This window comes from Amia ocellicauda, chromosome 6, assembly GCF_036373705.1.
Source record: "Amia ocellicauda isolate fAmiCal2 chromosome 6, fAmiCal2.hap1, whole genome shotgun sequence".
NCBI lineage: Eukaryota > Metazoa > Chordata > Actinopteri > Amiiformes > Amiidae > Amia > Amia ocellicauda.
In genome coordinates, this window is record NC_089855.1 from 16,914,625 (window position 1) to 16,935,711 (window position 21,087).

The window sequence follows — 21,087 nt, forward strand, 5'->3', positions numbered from 1 at the left end:
AATTCTAACTGGAAGTGTGCTGTATACACACAAACACCTAATGGACATATATAGTTGTTGTTTTTTTTTCTATTCATAGATAAAATACAACTCAGGTTAAAATCAGCATTCAGTGTACAGTTGGGGGGACTGTACATGAAACTCTTGAATATTTTTTTTTCTTTCTTAGTCTGATCATTTGTCCAAACTTTCCAGTCTGGCTCGTCAAGCTATTGGCTTTACAGTATTATTTAAAGAGTGTTGATATAAACAGTCTTTCTTTAACACCAGTGAAAAATAAATTAATGAAGAGAAAGCTGTTGAGTGGCTTGATTTGTTAGGGTCATTGAGTTATTGATCTCAGTAATAAAACAGACCATCCTGTGGAATAATTGTGTCTGCACAAAAACTGTCCCAAAGGAATAGCAACAGGCCACTAGCAATTATTAAACTGGAGAGAGCCGAGCCCACAATGTGTGGAGTAAGGTGGAAAAATTGTGCCATTGATTTATGATTTCAAATCAACCTTGAAATTTGGACATGGTCATAACACTGGACCATTGACTTTAAAAGAGAATCCCAGTTAAACAAGAACTGAACAGTGGCCTTGAGATTCTTTAAATCAAGTCTGAGGGTCACATCTCTACCTCAGCTGAGAAAGGAAAAAAACATAGTCATAGATATCAGCTCCTATACCTCCCTGACAGTGGGGTAAAGATGGGGAAAAGAGTATATGCAAACATACAGCAAGTACTGGCATTTAACAAATTGCTTACTTTTTAGTTGGATGAAAATGTATTTTAATCAACTAAATACATTAGAGCAGGTTAAATGTTTACAGTGAAACGAAGGGCCTCATCTCATCCATCACCGTATTCCCTTGTATTTTCTTAGGCCTTATCAAATGGTTGTTCACAGAAATGTAATATGCTGTGCACAAATTATATAATTCTTAACAAATATTTGCTTGTATGGATTCCAGTTCCTCTGCTGCAATATTGTACTTATCAGGTAGTCCTTGTGAGAACACAGGGACAGACTAATGATGGTGGTGTTTGATAATACAATCAGCACGTAATATTCTGTGTACATTTGGTAGAATTATTAATGTCTGATCTCATGGTGCAGTTATATGTCATCTCTTAGAGGTCACTGTATAATAGCTACTTTATCTATTCATTAAACAGTTTTCTTTATCATCGAAGTACAGAAATTGCCTTTGCTATAGCTGAACTTGCATTCTGCGGCAGATATTTAAGGAAATTCCAGCAGGACACTGAAGAAAAGAACCCCATAAATAGCTAATGAATGGAATGAGAATTTGAAACACCTTGGCACATTCATTATGGCTGTGGGTATCATATTTCACAATTACCATAATACTTTTTTTTTAATTTTATACTTTACTTTTAGATGTTCTTTACGACTATGAGTTATATAGTTATAAACTGCCATTTTCTTACAGGCAGTTCACTTCAGTTTATAATTTATCCTTTAAAAAATATAGTTGCATTGTTGAAGTGACATTGTGCCTGTAGCTTTGTACTTGAATCCTTGTCATTTACTTTGTATTGCTTTGAATGAATCCATAATATCCCACATTTGAATAGGATCTCTCTTCTTTGTCTTTCTTCCATTGCATGCCGAATGTCAGGAGTATTTTCTGTTTGAAAGCAAGGACAGTTTACATGAATACATTCGTATGCAGGAAAAGAAAAAGATGAACTGCTATACAGGGCTAAAATCATAGACTGGGGGAAAATAGCCCACACACACAAACACAGGAATTGATACCTTCCCAAAACTGACTCCATCAGCTCAGCTCCATTATACTGCACGGTCCTCGGGAGACAGACAGGAGAAGAAGTTTATTATTAATACATTGTAGGCTGTAATAAAATATTCTGTTCTGCCATTTTATTCACCTGAGGATTGTTTATTTTGTCTGACTTTAAAGATAAAACATATTTTTTGACAAATCAAATTTAGATGCTACTTCTTCGTAATAAACTTTATGTTAACAAGTAGAGATTTATTTTGCTTTTGGGTTGTCTTTTTATGTTGTTGTTGGTAGAGGAGAGAACCCAGGAAGCAGTGTTTACATTGTTGTGAAGCTCCAAGGGGATTACAATACCGAACAAGAGGAATGCATTAAAATACTTTTGGAGCTAGCTATGAAACCCTGGCATGTCTTACCATCTGTAAATGTTTTTTTCACAGGTCCAGTTCTGTCTCTGATGTGTTTTGGATTTGTGTCTGCCTTGTCTTCAAAGCACTTATATTAGAGCAAGTTCACTCTCTGTCTGATTACACAACATTGAAGCCTGTCCAACTAAAAAACACAACACAAAAATATGCATAGAATAGACCTGTATATGTTTAGCATTTGAGGTTAATTAAAGGTTAGATGAGCCTTTTTTCAGCCTGCATTGACAGCTGTTTCTGCTGTATATCAAGACCAGGGATACCTCTGCCTTAAGTTAACCAGCTGATGCCTCAGAGTTAACCAGATGAAAGTAAAGCTACGAGATGTATACACGCAACTTATTGCAGTTGTGTAGTGTTGGTCTTATACAGCTTTAATAGAATCCACAGTGCAGCAAGGCATGCCATTTGTATACAGTGTCAATGGGACACCCTGGTTTTGCCACTGTTGACCATTCGGATATATTTTGCTAGTATGTATGTATGAAGAGTTTTTATGTATATAGTTTTAAACGGCATATTACCATATAAGGAAAATGACTAGTTACATCCCACTTTTATAAACCTGTATCCTTAGTATCCACGATACACTTTTATAAGGTTTTTGAAATGAAACCATTCCTTTAAATGTGTTTAGAGCAGGTCTGTAATTAAAAGGGCCATCAGTGTCGGAAATAATAATGAATTTCCACATTGGTCGCCCGATTTGTTTTCTGCTGGGGCCCTAATTTGCATTCCTTGGCTTTTGCAGTCTGACTGGTGTCACTGTTTTATTCCCCATTTGAATGTCTTTAACGTGTTCGCAATGAATGGAGTTTGCAGGCTCGTCAGAATCCCTAGCTAACCCGCGAGGCCAAATGGTTTGTGTGAGCAAATGTAATTGCAAAAATGCTGTAATGCAAAGTACACCCCTGGGAGCGGTGAACACAGAAGCATAATGTTTCTCTTTCACCTGGAAAGGTCAGAGTTCACGATCTGATCGAGCCTCCAGAGGACTGTGCCTGATGATCTGCAATGTTCCATTACTGCACCCACAACCCCCTTAAGTGTGGTGTAAGATAGAAAGCACATTTCCCTTGCCCAGCTGAGATTTATCATGGTTAATTAGGTGTACTAATTCCTTAGATACTGCACAGGTGCTTACAGAAATATACTTCATCTGCCCTCCCCCAACAGATTGATTATCTATATATCTATCTATTGTTTGTTTGTTTATATTCGTATGTGTTTGTTTTTGAGCTGTTACAGCTGAAGCCCCTCTAAGTCAAACTCATTTTAGTGCAGCAATGGCAGTTTGATAGTCCATAGAATAGGGTAGGAAAAGCTCTCCATGTTGGGAAAGGGAAGCGAACTGAAGAACGTTGTTAACAAACAGTATCAAAATTTCAGCTGCTTCAACAGTTCCTTGTGTCCATAAATGGAAAGTGCTCTTGTAGGGAGGATAAAGATACTGTACAATTGTGGAGGGGGGGAGAAAAAAATAGACCTGGAGACTATTGCAGCTCATTATTTTCACCCCATGCGGTTTTCATGTGCCAGATCCCCCTCTGAGTGTGTCATGCTAGAAAAAAAAGTCCTGTATCTATTCCATACATCCATCATCAACATACTTCGCACCGCAAGCTGTGCTCATCCTATAACACAATTTCAGCCAGCACTGAAACCGACACAGATATGAAATTCTGGAATTTATAGGTGGATACTTCAAAAGGAAAAAGTTAAGTTTCCATTTCCCATTGTACAGATTGAACAATATCTCCGACCCCTATTTTTATGTTACGATCAGTCTATCCAGCATGATTTATCTTAATATCTTTGAGGGTGTGTCGGGTGAGGGGTTGGGTTTTATTGCCTGTCCATTGTTCCATAGTTTTCACACTTTGTCTATGATTGTTATTTTTGAAACAAATGCCCAATTACTACACAGTTCTGGGTACTTCAAAAATTGATGTCCAATTTAACAAGTAAGCGAAACAAGCAACAAGAAAATATTGTCTTGTTAAGAGGACTTTTTGAAATATTCTTATGCCATGAAATCCCCTGATTGATTAAATATACAGTGCTTGTTTCCTGAATTAGGCCTATGGTTAGCAATTCAGCATATCCTTGTCATCTTTACATTTATTTAATGGAGTTTAACTCACTGAACAATGGTACTTAACCCTCCTTTTGAGAACCAGTTTTATGTCACACTGGTGCTACTGTGTACATGACTGTTCGTTGTGCTGTAACCCAACATGACTCATCAAAATTAGATTTTAATGTTAGTACTGCACTGTCATGTATTACCTATGTTTGGACTCTGTGTATGTACAATTGTATATAAAAAAATATTATTTGATTATCTAGGCAATTCCAAATGTTAAGGTTTTCTTTTCTTAGTCTGTAGTAAATGCAGTAGAAAGATGATCTGCTAGTTAGCTGTTTTTACTGAATGCATGTTGTGGGCAAGTAGGGAAAGTGATGGGTTAACCTGCAAAAATGTAGTCAGAATAGCTTTAATAAAGGGAACAGGGGTAACTATAAACACTGCAGTAATTACACTAGTGTCAGGTGCAATAAACATAAAATACCTTCTGAATAAATATGATTAGAGACATGCTGCCAGGGGTGCTTTCTCTGAGGGATTCTGTTTACAGCACTCAGAAATGATTTTATTCCTTCCTGAAGCTGCCCTGAATGGTACTATTGACACTTCCAATTGGTGCATACAGTGCTGGATGGGCGCGACAGACTCTAGGTGACATAACTGGGTCCTCCAGCCGACACCGAAATCCCGCACTTTGGATTCTGGGATTGCAGCGTGAAGAGGAAGGAGGAATGGCTCAACAATGCTTGTTTTTCCAGTGAAACTTGTCAGTCGTAAAAGGCTGCTGCAGGGGCTATATTTGTGGAACAGGTTGTAATAAGCTATTAAGTAAAGAATCGGTGTGAAGGCAGGGAAATTGGCACATATAAATTCATATTTTCTAAGATGTCAAGAGTACACAAGGTTCTGTTTGATCTGCTCCTCATACTTCAGATAAGCATTTTTACATACGAGTGCACCCTACTGATTCCACTTTTTTGTTTTGTTTCTGTGCTTATTTAAGTGTACATTTCTGAAGGCATGTGAACATTTGTTTCTATCTTTGGATTGTATTTACAATTAGTAATTTCAATGCTGGTGGTTACAAAACTTAATTAAATTTACTAAAATGATTATGTATTATCACTTATGGAAGAGTGGGCTGTAGTGTGTAGTATTTGTTTAGCAGACAGCTGTGTCTTCCAGTGTCTCACAGTCACCTGTCTCTTTGTGCTTGCAGTTGATAAGATCCAGGTGCAGTGGGATGAGGTGCAGGGACGGCTTCAGGACAGGAGACGACAGCTGCAGGACATGCTGAAGGACTCCAGTCAGTGGCTAGAGGCCAAACATGAAGCCGAGCCCCTGCTGCACAGAGCCACGGCCAAACTGGAGTCATGGAAGGAGATATCCTACACTGTGGAGGCGCTCAAGAAACAGAATACAGATCTGAAGGTAGGAAAGGTTGCACGGGACTAACAGCACTCTCAACATAAGATGTATGAGAACTAAGTAGAGGCCATTTGAGACATCAAGGCCTTCTAGCCAAAGAGCAGTATCTGTTTTTGTTTTCAGTGGATAATTTACATTGCCAAGATAACAAATATGAATGTATGGAGAATATTATCATAGCAGAAAAGGCCTTTAAATGATACCAGATATCCCACAGTAGATTTACCAATGTGACAATACAGTGTGCTCTGTTTTCAAGAAATGACTTTCCAACTGATAGCATGTCTGCTAGGGATATGATAATTTTCTTCACTGAAAGTGGACACCCCCAATCCTGTCAACATCACATGGTTGCATCACTGTATATTTTGACTTATGGAACGGAAATGAAAACAGCAAATTTAGAGTCCTCCAGTATGAAAAGCATAAATAAGCACAAGTCCCATTTCTGATGATTTGGAATACTGTATAGTCCATAGATTTTACCTCAGCCCCTGTCATTAAGTAAAACTTTGCACAGCACCGCTGTTGTGGCTAAAATCGAGCAGAGACTGCTGTCTTAACTAACGACAGCTATAATCCCAACAGCAAACTCAAAGTACAAAAATGCCTTCAGTCCTAGAATTAGGATTAATCCTCACTAAGCACAAAACAAATGTATCTTTATTTCCTCTGATCCTTGTCCCATCAGCCCTAGAAATAAAATCTCATTAATGTTTTTCCTCTGATCCTTTTGCCTATAATACCCACTGAAGCAAACAATGAAAAAAATTGCAAAAAACTAATTAAAATTTAAATGATTTAACAATAAATCAAAACCACTAAATCTCCCATGAGATAGATCAAACCCTCCAAGTAAGTCAGTAAGATAGTTCGTCATTCCTCCTCTTTTCTGTACGGTACCTTTGAAGGCCAATTTGATAGTAAGCAAAATCAAATGCACTTCAGTTCCTTTACTTTGGTTTCATTGTCTTCTCCACCTTAAAGAGCTTAACAACACAGATGTATAGAAAAACTGTAACAGGGTACGGGATTGTGAAGTTCATTTTATGTCTGATTCTTCATTTCAATTCACAATTGATAGTGGATTACAAGACAGTAATGTACTGCAGTTATGTACTTTACACATATTTGGTCACTTCTTTCAGAGTCAGCCACTCAACAGATTCTAAAACAAAACTAGAACAGAGACGCAGCTTAAATGGTTGTGACTTTGAAAAGGTTAGTGAAGCATTCGTCTAAACAAAATGAGCTGGTCGCCTTTGCTTACTTGTTTTTTAATTAAGTGCTTTAATTATCTAGACTCACAGACTAATAACTTCGCAAGTGTCTGTTGATTAAGGAAAATTAGAAATAAACATAAGCAGTGAAGTGAACGCATGCATTTCAATTTCTATGCCGCTTGATAAAGTCTGTAAATTTGGGGGATGACAAGGCCAAGGTGGAGAGGAAACGTTTGGTGGAATGTCATAATGAAATTAAGGTAATGAAGTACTTTGAATGGTATTTTGATTATTCAGATGGAGCTCTGAAATAAATGGGGCCTGAAAGTAAAGAAGAAAAAAAAAATAAAAAAAATGCTAGTCATTAGTTTAATTATAAAAATCCATTACATCAAGTCATGTAAGACAGAAAATAATGGGTCTTTAATAGAATGGCCTATAAAACATTAATTGCAACACTCTGCTCTTAATCTCAGAAAGGAGACGGACATGTAAGCAGCCACTCTTTAAATACCAACCTTTGAAAATTGACAAAATTAAGAAAATGACAAACAGTGCATTGTTTTTCCCAAGTGTAAAACCTATAGATCTCTGCTAAATCACTGAAGTCCTTGTCCGCAACTCGGCTACTCCTTGGTGTTAAGGTTTTGGCAAAAGAGATAATTTTTATATATTTTTTCTGCCATTCTAATAACAGTAACTGCTAAATTGAATGTCTTACATAATTCATACCTGAGATATACACTCCCCTAAAGGATTATTAGGAACACCTGTTCAATTTCTCATTAATGCAATTATCTAACCAACCAATCACATGGCAGTTGCTTCAATGCATTTAGGGGTGTGGTCCTGGTCAAGACAATCTCCTGAACTCCAAACTGAATGTCTGAATGGGAAAGAAAGGTGATTTAAGCAATTTTGAGCGTGGCACGGTTGTTGGTGCCAGACGGGCCGGTCTGAGTATTTCACAATCTGCTCAGTTACTGGGATTTTCACGCACAACCATTTCTAGGGTTTACAAAGAATGGTGTGAAAAGGGAAAAACATCCAGTATGCGGCAGTCCTGTGGGCGAAAATGCCTTGTTGATGCTAGAGGTCAGAGGAGAATGGGCCGACTGATTCAAGCTGATAGAAGAGCAACTTTGACTGAAATAACCATTCGTTACAACCGAGGTATGCAGCAAAGCATTTGTGAAGCCACAACACGTACAACCTTGAGGTGGATGGGCTACAACAGCAGAAGACCCCACCGGGTACCACTCATCTCCACTACAAATAGAAAAAAGAGGCTACAATTTGCACAAGCTCACCAAAATTGGACAGTTGAAGACTGGAAAAATGTTGCCTGGTCTGATGAGTCTCGATTTCTGTTGAGACATTCAGATGGTAGAGTCAGAATTTGGCGTAAACAGAATGAGAACATGGATCCATCATGCCTTGTTACCACTGTGCAGGCTGGTGGTGGTGGTGTAATGGTGTGGGGGATGTTTTCTTGGCACACTTTAGGCCCCTTAGTGCCAATTGGGCATCGTTTAAATGCCACGGCCTACCTGAGCATTGTTTCTGACCATGTGCATCCCTTTATGACCACCATGTACCCATCCTCTGATGGCTACTTCCAGCAGGATAATGCACCATGTCACAAAGGTCGAATCATTTCAAATTGGTTTCTTGAACATGACAATGAGTTCACTGTACTAAACTGGCCCCCACAGTCACCAGATCTCAACCCAATAGAGCATCTTTGGGATGTGGTGGAACGGGAGCTTCGTGCCCTGGATGTGCATCCCACAAATCTCCATCAACTGCAAGATGCTATCCTATCAATATGGGCCAACATTTCTAAAGAATGCTTTCAGCACCTTGTTGAATCAATGCCACGTAGAATTAAGGCAGTTCTGAAGGCGAAAGGGGGTCAAACACAGTATTAGTATGGTGTTCCTAATAATCCTTTAGGTGAGTGTTCTTACTGAAAAAGCAACAAAAAAGTAGATTTTGTTGCTTGTTTTATGATGATCTTTTCAATGTGATTCAGTTGGTCTTAACGTCTGCAGCTGGCCTTAAAGTGGATTTTGTTTTCATTGTATGAGTTGGGACTGTTAAAAGCACAGCAGTGGGCTCCAAAAGGTTTGTGAAGAAAAAAGCATTTTCTTTCATTAAAACCTCAGCAGAGCATTTAAACCCATTCCATATGTATGGGGTAACTTGAGTAAGGTTTTGGCTTCTAGAAAGCCGAAGTGTCAAGCGAGAAAGTCCAAAGTTAAGGGCAAAGGCTCACTTTCAGAAAGCAGCAGCTCTACTCTGGCTTCATTAAATATACAATCTCTGGAACTAAAAAGATTTTTCATGGAGGTATGAGCAAAGTGGAGAAACTAGCCTTTGCCTAATCTGTGTCCTGAGGTTCCGGCTTCTTCCCCTTGAAAATAAATCGTTTTAAACTGGGTTCTTATGCTTGACATTAGCTCTCTTTTTCCACGTTTGGTTAGCTGAAACGTGGATGTCACAGGTGGCTCAGCTACATGAAACGTAGTCCAGTAACACAATATTCTGAAAGTGAACCCTTTCCATAAATGAGCTTTAGACGCAGACCAAATCAAACTTCCAGTCACAATGTTACAATTGTTACTTACCTAATGCATCCCATCAGTTATTCTGTTTTTAATGGGCGAATGCAGGTAGGATTGAAATGTATAACATTAGAAACAGTATAGAACATAAGAACATAAGAAAGTTTACAAACAAGAGGGGGCCATTCGACCCATCGTGCTCGTTTGGTGTTCATTAATATCTAAGTGATCCAAGGATCCTATCCAGACTATTTTTAAATGTTCCCAAACTTTCAGCTTCAACCACATCGCTGGGTAGTTTATTCCAGATTGTGACTACTCTCTGTGTAAAGAAGTGTCTCCTGTTTTCTGTTTTGAATGCCTTGAAGCCCAATTTCCATTTGTGTCCCCGAGTGCATGTGTCCCTGCTGATCTGGAAAAGCTCCTCTGGTTTGATGTGGTCGATGCCTTTCATGATTTTGAAGACTTGGATCAAGTCCCCACGTAGTCTCCTCTGTTCCAGGGTGAAAAGGTTCAGTTCCTCAGTCTCTCAGTAGGACATTCCCTTCAGACCTGGAATAAGTCTGGTTGCTCTCCTCTGAACTGCCTCTAGAGCAGCGATATCTTTCTTGTGTGATAGAAAGTGTGGAGCCCAGAACTGTCCACAGTATCCAGATGAGCTCTAACTAGTGCATTGTACATTCTGAACATCACTGCCCTTGTATAACTTTAGATACTTTATTTTCAAAACTTATAAAAAAAAAATCTTGTCATAGTATTTTTCTATTTTTGACTTGTTTATATCTCAATAAAATACTATTGTTGTTGTTGTGGTTGTTAATAATAATCATCATCATCATAATAATAATAATCAATTCCAGTAGATGGCACTCATTGGATTAGAAGACCAATATGCATTTTATGAAAAGAATTAGAGCACAATTGTATGCTTTAGGTGTATATTTTTGAGAAAGATAGCTGCATGAATTTATGTCACAATGACACCTCTCTCAGCTCTTATATTTGTTACATTTGTCATATTCTGACTGAACTGCCAGGTGTTTTATTATTATTATTACTATTATTACTATTATTATTATGTGGCTATTAATGTGTAGGAAAAAAATGAAAGATATAGTATGTCTGTTCTATCAAAGACTGTCAGAGCAGAGGGAATGATGTATACCTGAAGAACATCTGTGCATGTGTGTGTTATTTGTTTTCTTTCCTGACTGCATGTATGAATGACTTTTGTCAAAATTGTGCTTTTCCAGCAATTTGTCAAGGAGCTGCGCCAGTGGCAGATCAACATAGATGTAGCAAATGACCTTGCACGCAAGCTTCTGAGGGATTACTCTGCTGACGACACCAAGAAAGTCAATCTGATGACAGAGAGCATGAACAATTCCTGGGCAAATATCAATAAGAAGTAAGTAGTCTCTGGCCTTCACTTCCCTCTCCAGCCCTGCACATAGGCCCTATTTGTCTCCCTGCTTGTTGACCGCTAGATTAAGGCACCAATGAAAGCTGAGCGTGCTCCAGGTGCATCGATCTAGTGGGACGCATGCAAATTGAAATGCAAGGGGCGAAAAATGATTCTGTCACTAAAGCAGAGGCACCTGAAGTTCCCAGAGCCGAGGGCGAGACAGCCACTGAAAATGTTTTAAACAATTATAATCAATTTCCTAGCCTTCATGTTGTGGAGAAAGTGTTTGGTTTAAACTACTAAACTGCCAAAGATTTCTAAACATTGCTTCTCAGTGACAGTAAACTGTATAAAAAAAGAAAACAACCTCATATGTTTATGTCCTCATTTCTATAGCTAGGTAGCAGGTAGGTATTTATATTGCAGTGAGTAATGACAATGGTTTCTCTGTGTGAATGGAACAGAATATTCTGGTCTGACAACTTATGTACACATTGGTATGATCTGTTAATGATAATTTTAACAGCTGACAAAATGGGTTGAATTGTGCGTGACACTACGCTGCTCCATCGCATGTTGGAGGGGAAACCTGGCAGATTGACAGAGGGAACATTTCACCTCAGGGTAGCTAAATTGAATCTATCCTGGGAAAGACATTTCTGTCTCCTCGCAGCTCTGGGATATTTGTGAAATACGTTGTGCTGCTGAGGCTGTGGTTCAAAGGCTTCCATGTTCTATGGGCATTGTAACATGCTGCCATGTTGCTTTTGTGGTTTTATAATAGATTACTTTTTTCTGAAATCCCACTTTGAGTGAACTGAAATCTACAAAGAATTATGAGAAATCAAATGACTGCTTCAGGGTGAAAAAAAGTCCCCCCATCCTCTGAGAAAGTTATATGCACGGCAAAAGCTGTCGAGGCTAGCAGTACTCACCCCATATGTCACTGCATACAAAGTTTTAAATTACATGACAAAATAATATGATTTAGACATTTAGAAGTTCTGAAAATGTGAAATCGGAAACCGGTTTCAGAATTATACTATGTCTGTTAAATTCTTATGGACAGTTTTAGAATTTGTCGCCACTTAAATTCTCAAACTACATTTTTTAAAAGATTATACATGTTTTGAATATATATACAGTATATATATATATATATATATATATATATATATATATATATATATATATATAGAGAGAGAGAGAGAGAGAGAGAGAGAGAGAGAGAGAGATGTGTGTGTTCATGTATTGTATTTTTTATTTTTGCATAAGAATCATTATGTTTTTCTGTTGCTTAGGATATATTTAAAGAATACTAATGGATTTTCTCAGTTTGTAATTCCCATGCATTTTTAATCCCTTCATATTGATGAGGACAGCTGCAGTGAAAGCATACTACTATATGCCGATAGTACTAAGTACCTTTTTTTATTTGTAATACTGTTAGTACAACCATAGCAACTGGGAGTGGGATTACAGTAACCTGCTTGCTTTTGATGGCATCATACCTCATGCATGAAATACATAAACTAATTAAAAACAAAGTTATAATTGCATTTTTCTTTATTTACTTTTAACGAGTACACAAAGTCAGTGTGACTTATCTGCTGCTACTGGGATGAAATGTAAGGGGCAGAATCAGCTCTGAATGCAGGTTACAATATTTGTTCTATTTACTTTTTATTGAGAATAGTATTTGACTTTTATATGTGTCTCATTATAGCTAATAATTTGATAATTGATTGATTTGATAATTTGATTTGATTTGATTTGATTTGATTTGATAGCTAATAATGATTGTAATAAATAATTGTAGATTTGTATTTTATATGTTTATGGACTCTAGATAAATTATTTTAGTACAAATTACAGAGGTAATCTCTAAAACTCTAAAAGGCTTCTTTGTAAAGTAGTATAATTTAAAATGGTCTATAAGGGTACAGCATCTGATATTAGATAAATCCCTGCATGAAGAATTCAGAATATACAAGCAGTATAGTATTATCAGCAGCACAAGCAGAGTGCGTGAGAATCAGGCAGTGGCAGGTAAGATACTTGCAGGAATGGGTGTCAATTAAGTGGATAAATCCCCAGGGGCAGCCCTGTGCACAGACAGTGTCCTTGATTTTGCAGCATGCCTTAACAACCTAGCAGAGTGTCACTTGTAATTACTTCATACCCATTCTCAATTTACGCTTAATTCAAAATGGCAGATAGTTTGAAATCAAGTGGACGACAACATCAGAAAGCGTGAACAATAGAACATTTAATTGTACACTGTCTTAAAAACAAATCCCACATTATAAATCATTAGGCAATTCTTGTTCAATTGTAATATGTTGCCTGTTCCGGCTCTACCTGGCAGATTTTTCTTGACTGTTTATTGAAAAGAGACAAGAAAGCCAATGCACTGTTTCTTTGTTTGTTTGTTTGGGCTGAATTATGAATAAAACTTCAAGACGCCTTTCAGTGGAATAGTTGGCATTGAACATTTTCACATTATAATGATCTTTTTGTTCTTTATTATCTGTCACAATGATCAAATTTGTGAAAACAATTTCAGTACAACTACATTGTACAAGATAATACCGTTATAGGTGCTGCGGTACGTCTTGGATCAGAATACAGCATGGGATTCCTTCGGTGCTGCATAGGTGCGCGATTTAAATTGGAAAGAGACATACTCCCATCAATTCAGAGCCTGTGACACTGATTGTTTTCTGTAGGGGTTCTTCCTTCTCCCCGTGTGACTTGTAAAATCCATGTCTGAGGAAATAAAGTAGAATTGGATAAAGAAAATGGTATGCTTCACATACATATATGTCATCAGCATCATTATTGTCTTAAGCCTCTGTTCACCACCCAGTCGTGGCTACTTCTCCCATCTACCCATTTGTTCACCATGGGTTGTTCATAACGAATTGATGTGTTCATGTGTGTGTGTCCGTGGCCTGCAGATATATCGATACCCTAGATAAAGTTACAGTGCTGGATAGTTCATCTCAGTTCTCCACTACATAAGCGTTTGCTGGTCTGTGGGTCTAAACACTTGACTTGAGATTGCTTCAGATACTGTCTGGTGAATACAAGCCTCTTCTTTGTATGCATGTAGACCAGCAGTATATTTTCCTGTTAAAAAAGGGATGTTTATATAAAGAAGTTAATACATTTCACTTGGTCGCTGGATTACAGCAAGGATGTTTTTCAGTTTGTTGTTGTTTTTTATCTAGAAGAGACATTACAAGCATTAATTTCACCCTGCTTGTGTGTAGTGCAGGCTTTCTGAACAGTTCACACACTCACTCCAGCTTTCTGAGGTGTTGCACCGTCTTGTTTTTGTGCCTGTGCAGAAATGAGGAAAAAATAAACATATTTTCCTGAACATGAAGTGGGACCTGTAATAAGATAATTGGAAAAAACAGTCCTGAGTTGGTTGCTGTCAAATTGATTTCAGCCCCAATGTATGATGATGATTATTGTGTCAAATTCAATCAAGGCTGTGGAACTTGAATCTATCTGGGGGTACCGACCTCAGTAATGCAGGGGTTGTACGACACGCAAGGCTTCCTGTTGAAGTATAGCGACTGCGGCTTCACCTCAAAGGCACTCGTACGCCTGCCACTTCACTGTGATGATTTGTACAAGTAAATAATGGGCTATTCATTTTTGAGGCATATTACATTTGGAGGAATAACAGCTACTAAATTATTGAGGATTGCTGAAGTCTGCCATGCATTTAGCTACAAATTCCTTGCAGGAGAAATATACATTGTTTGTGACATTTTCCTGAGTGAGTATTGTTGTGTCTCTGATAGGCTGCAAGCTGGTTTCACTTGCAAGGATAACAGTCTGTCAGGCTGTCCTTAATGGGGTTAGGGGTGTCAGGGGGGAAGCACATCCAGATCTTCATATTATTACACTATGGGTAGCCTCTGTTCTTCCTGGAGCATTGTCAGGTCCAATAGGATATTGTAATGAAGTAGTCGCAAGGTTCTCGGTAAATTAACAATTGTGTAGAACTGGAAGACCGGCAATGTGAGATGTAAGGTAAAAACAGATGTGCTTGCTTATGCAGTCTGTTAAGAAACATCACGACACAAGAAAAAGGGAAAATGAGCAAAGCCTATAAAAAGATAATTTAAAAACACTACGTGCAGCACACTTTAAAAAGATCTACATTTTCACAGAGTACAAGACAAAATGTTCTGTGGCATTGAAGTCTGCTATACATAAGTAGTGAACTTGGTATACAATAATGTCTTGCATAATTTGTCAAACAGTGCTAATTACATTTGATTAGCTGGCTCACATGTGAAACCATTTACAAATCAGGGATCAGAGCTTAATATGCATCACAGTTCTCTACTTGAAATCAAAGCAGGGCTGGATACTGGGGTGGAAAATGATGCCATTTTAAAACTGTTATACAAACAACCCGAGAGTGTCTATTAAAGACACAACTAACACACACTGCGTTCCTAACAGACTGATATTGTTTTTGTAATGGAAGAAAAATGGGCTTCAAAGGTCAGTTTTTTTCAATAGCAACTTCAAATAGCTTTTTAGTCTTTTATTATTATGTTACTTTGAGAAGCAGTCACAGTGAATCTGAGATTTTGCCACTTACCAGGACCCAGTTGTTATTGCAGTTCACTGTTCATTTTCATCTTTGTATCACCAAGTTGTTTTGCTGGAATTATCCTCAGAATAAGACTTTACAGATGATGGTCTCAACCCAATACCACTTTGGGATTGTTTTTAGAGTGATGTAATTATAGGTTAGTAGTGACAGCATTGCAGTTACAGTAAAGGCTCAGAAAGAGAATAATCTGATTTAGTTACTTGGGGCCTTAAATAATATGTTTGGATTGAATAATATATCTCTGCTTTCCATAATGTCATCAAAAAGTCTAGATTACCACAAAAACATGAATATAATTTAAGATAACTGGCTTAATATTGATTCTGTTCCCTCTCATGTGTGAAAGAAGTAAAATAATGTGTAATGACTGCTTTAATCATTGTTTTTTCTCAATCTTTCAAGGCCTTCTGTGAGCCTTTTTGGCATCTCTTCAGCCCCTCAAAGGCATCTCAAGTTGTGAAGTTTGTAAGATCCTGTTAAATACCCCCAAATCAAGCTTTCAGGAGGTTACAGGGTGCGACTTTAGGAAATTCAGCTTTCCCCTGCATCTGTAAAACGTTTGACAATGAATAAGGTTGACTGTGTGACAATAATGTAATCTTGAAGTAACTTACATTTTCAGGGAAAACGGAATTAGGCAATTTGAAGATGGTCATTCAAATGAGGAATGATATTACTGTAGTATCTGTATAATGCTCTTTCATGAAATCTGGAAGTTTCCTGTCTGGCTATATTTAAGTGTGTTTCTCACTCAGTATCAGTCCTTATGCAATTGCCCTTGCTAAATATACCATATTTGTACAGTAGTGAAACATAGTAAAGGCAAGTATACAACGGTGGTCAACCACAGTTAAACCACATTAAAAATCCTGTGGTACATTTTCTATAGCAGAATGGCTGGTTCTGCACTCACAGAGGCCGAGGTCTGCAGCGGGTTGTCTTGTGGCATGGCTCAATTCCCTGTTGCCCTTAGTAATTTAATTGTCTTCAATTTAGCGTGTCAGTGTGCTTATTTATAGAGTGGAGAAGTCTGAAGTTTTGTTTAAATTACATTCTTCTTCTGAATGTGTGAAACATACCAATCATGAGATTACATTTGGAAATCCCATTTTTAAAAAAGCAGCACGGATTCCAATGTAATATAATGCAAACACTTTGATATATTGACAAATCATTCTACTCTCCTTCATAGTGAACTGCAAAAGTAATTGGGTTTGTGATGCTTCCTATTATCTTTCTCATAAATAGCTATTTAATTATAAGCAAATATCAGTTGAATTCTTCAGCAGATTATATTTACTTTTGATTACGACTTTTATTAAAAAATTATTGATTATATTTACATAATTATGTTTGTTATAGGTATAAATGCTGCCATCAAGCCTATTTGAAACAGTTCTAAATTAACAGTTGTATTGCTTCTAAAGTAATCAGGGAAACTGCTGGTAAAACCAATACAGAGCCATTAAAGCAATTACATTCTACCGATCAGAATTATTCTCTTCCACATTTATCCAGACTATTTCTTTTAATGGCTGTACACCCAGAATAGTATCCTTTATGTAACACAGGATGAGATATGTTTATAAAGCTAATCTCCCTTTGAACATTTTACATTATTCTAATTTAAATCTCTGTGAAATACTGATTGTGTGTTGGATATGATTATCTGTACAATCATGAACTTCCTGGCCATTGACTTTGTAGCAACACCAAATTCATATTAAATAATTCCTACCAGCTTCTTCAACATGTCAGCATCACTTTTGGTTGAACAACTTTTGAGACCTTAAAAGATTAATAAGAAAGCCTCCAAACTTTAACTATGGAGGAAAAGGTCTACTTTTATCTTGGTCTGATTTTTCTTTTTTTTACTCCTCAGCATTATTTGGAGAGAAGGTCACTTAAGGTAATAAAGTCATATCAATGTTCTTGTCATGGGTTCTTTTCTAAAGCCTTGCCTAGAATAATGCTTTGTTAAAAAATAGCAAGCAAGTGATTCTCAATGGACATTTTGAAATCCAACCTTCCTATCTTCTTCCTGCTGCAGTTTTGCCAAAAGTCAAAGCCGGTCTTCATGATACTATGAGAAATCAGCCCACAATGCCCATGCTGATAAGGGACTGACTTGAGATGCACTTGCTGTCTCTCACTGACAATATTTTGCTTGTGGGCATATCACACCAGTAAGAGCTCTGACATAATTGAATTAATTGCAGCTGAAGTTTCCCTCTTGCTAAAATGATAGGTCATAGGGAAGACTTGCTCACCTTGGGTGCTTAAACATCAAAGGCAAAATGCTTTCACCCCCCTCCCAAAAAAAAAAACCTGTGGTGTCCATTGGTCAGAGGATCTGTGAGCTTATGGTAACTGAAATCCTGTAGACACGTGCAGAGTGAATAAAAGCATTGCACACTTAATGTAAATTATTTCCATTAATCTCCATAATTCACTAATCTTGAAGCAAGCTCTCCAAGAAATGTAAAAACAATGCTTCATTGACTTCCATCACTGATGTTGTACCCAGGACCTGTATAATGGCTTTCATTTGACAAGGTCCCCTGCTAAAGACTTATTTTTTTAGACTGGAGGACAGTTTATAGTACAGTAGTGTCCCCATTTCTCTTCCTAAACTTTTTTTGTTTTACTTGTACTTTACTGTTACTGAATAGTTTTGTATTCTTTAACATTTTATGTTGTTCACAATACAGGGTGAGATTTACTATATGTGCCACAGAGGATTTAGAATAAATAAAACAAAGATTTACCAGTATTTTGATGTAAACCTTGGCTATAGAAGTGCATCTCTAGAGAAATAAGTACAAACCCGTGGATCTAAATCATAGACTCAACTTTTCCAAAGTGTTTATTCAGTATACCTGACATCTGATTTTTCCTGCAGAGTAATGCTTTTTCTAAAGGATTTTTAATTTGTCTTTTAATGTTTGCATAGCATTTTTGGCTGTGTTTGTGCATGAAGCTCACTAAATGAAATACAATTATTCTGCTGATGATGACAGGGTGCAGCAGACCAGAGATGTCTTGGGTTTTTACAGGAATGCAAAGCAGAAGCGGAGATTGTTGCTGCAGCCGCTTTCTGTGCGGTTGGTGAAGTCTTGTGTGTCGTCAGAGGGCAGTGGAGCGGGGGAGTGTGTGGGCAGCTGAGACGCACTGTGTTTGTGCGAGAGTTGAGTTCTGCGTGCAGCGTGGCAGGGCAGTCGGTCGAAGATGTGTGGGAATAGGGAGACAATGAGACATTTTTAGGTGGCTGAAGGCTCATTGTTGTAACGCTGCAGTCTGTGTGTAGTGAAGCTGAGTAGCAATTTGGAGGTATATGGTAATCGTGGGAGGTGGCAGGCAAGTATAGTCATGGACTAGTTTGCATGCTTCCCTGTCTTTTCAGTGAGATACAAGTTAGTATTACCATTTAGGAACAGTGGATATGAGTAACGAATGTATGAAAAGTCTTCTCAATACCTATCTTCTATTATACTATAAATTATCAACTAAAATATGTTTATTAGAATTTCTAAAGAAAAAATATGATACTTCACATTTTGCTTTGTTTTTTATTTGTGGGAGGGTGGGATTATGGTATTTTTTAGGTGCCTTACCACTGGCCAAAGATTAGCTATTTTACAGTTGGAAAACGTAGCAATTATATAAGTTACTACTGTTGTCTGTCCATCAGGCATCTGTTCCCACAGATCTGTGCCATCCTACAGCTTTTAAATGATAAAATCAGCGTATTGAATTCAAAAAATATATCTTCACTTAATTATATGTTTGCTTAATTGTGAAAGGAGTCATTCCTGTAATGCAGGCTCAAACTGGTTTAAGTGCGAGAGCAATCCAATTTACACAATCAATCCAACTACCACAGAAAAAAGTGATATTATGGATCATAATAGAAACCATATGGATCCAGTGTCCACAGATTGTGCTAAGCATAGGCAGTATTGTGCTTCCACCTGGCACAGCCCAAAATGTAAGGTTTGAAATAAAGACTCCCAAATTGTATCTGACACTTTCTTTCCAAATACAGCTGCGCTTCCAGAAGTATGAAGTATTTCTGTGAGTATAACCTAGGCAGTGGAATTATCATTTAGGCTGCATCCTAAGCTTGTTAGAACCCATTAATATCATGGAGGCAAAGGCATCGTTAAAAACCCTTTCAATTAAATACAGAACAATCACGTGTAAATTTTGAATAATTAACACACAAGGGGTCAAGATAGAGCTTTTGAAAACGGGAAATTCTGAGTATCCTCTTTGTTACGCTGATTTGACTGGACGCAAGTTTCTAAGAGCATTACCATTACAATAAGGGTAATTTGTTCCTGACAAAAGGGCCTAATCACTTCAGGAAGCTCCAACCTGCTGCCAGAGTATTACGTTCCTGACCATTAAGATAGATGATGGAGCTACTTTTAAGTGTCCACTTTAAGCAGGAAACAGAAAACTATTTTGCCCGAGACAGATGGACCTTAACAACTTCCCTGCCTCCAAATACTCACCAAGGCAGTGTTAAATAGCATGAAGCGTTGCATTTTATGTTTATATACTGATAAACTCTCTGGCCCTTATATTGAAAATAGAGTTGGAGATCTATTTTAAACCATACTGTAACATTGTTACTTGAAATGTATTTGGCATTTAAATCATTAATGTGGTAACCATTGAGGCAAAATCTATTTTGATTTATTTTGATGAATTCAGGCTTTGTGTGTAGCTGCCGACTCCCCTTAACTTGGCTTCCCACCAGTTACTAAAACTTACATCTTTGGCCTACTTTCCTTGGTTGGTTAATTTAAAATGTAATGACAAAGCTTACAAGTGCAGAAATATGACAATGATATAAGTGACTAAACCACTGAAGAGAAAGACACTACACCAATATGGCACAAAAACCTGCTTTTGGCCCTGCTTGTTACTACTAATAAACAACCAAATATCAACACACACCTTTCCAATTATTTATCTTGTGGTGTGTGAAAAAAAGCACTTCTCAGGGAACACAAACTCTCAAAATCTGGAAAACTCATTACTTTGATTCTTTGTGGTCCAAGCAGGATATCTTGACTAACAGCAAACACACCATCCCGAACCCTTTTATCTGTTCCATAGCTGGCAGACATTTATTTATAACAGTGCTAGTTATGAATTAAAAAACCTTAATTAAAGTTCAAAATTAGTTCAGCTCTGTTGCCAAATAAATCTTCCAAAATCCCCTTGGCTCCCTCTTCCTTTCATTGACCTTTTCTGTCTGGTCATCTTCAGTCCAGCAGTTTGAAACAGAGTGATCCATTGTGCGGTATAGAAGAGCTGGCAAACAATGCAATAAAGAACTGTCTAATTTAATTACAGCACAACAAGTCCCCCACACTTAACCACTGTAGAGGATGGTAGGCTTCAAAGGGACAGCTTGGGTGAAAACCTTGCTATGCTTTGGATTTTTCAGCATTGTGTTTCTGTTATATAATTCATGAAGCCCTTTTTATGCCTTTCATATATGTCTCTTAACTCCTGTACAAGGGGTTGAACTC

At 37.6% G+C, this 21,087-nt stretch overlaps 1 protein-coding gene across 11 annotated transcripts in view; it reads left to right on the forward strand.

The window, feature by feature from the left end:
* dmd (dystrophin) overlaps positions 1-21,087 on the forward strand; it is a 631,463-nt gene that overhangs the window by 471,973 nt on the left and 138,403 nt on the right. For all 11 annotated transcript variants that reach the window (XM_066706366.1, XM_066706368.1, XM_066706373.1 and 8 more), the window contains 2 exons: positions 5,493-5,704; positions 10,745-10,899. In XM_066706366.1, the coding sequence (XP_066562463.1) occupies positions 5,493-5,704; positions 10,745-10,899 (367 nt within the window). The remainder of the gene's footprint in view (positions 1-5,492; positions 5,705-10,744; positions 10,900-21,087) is intronic.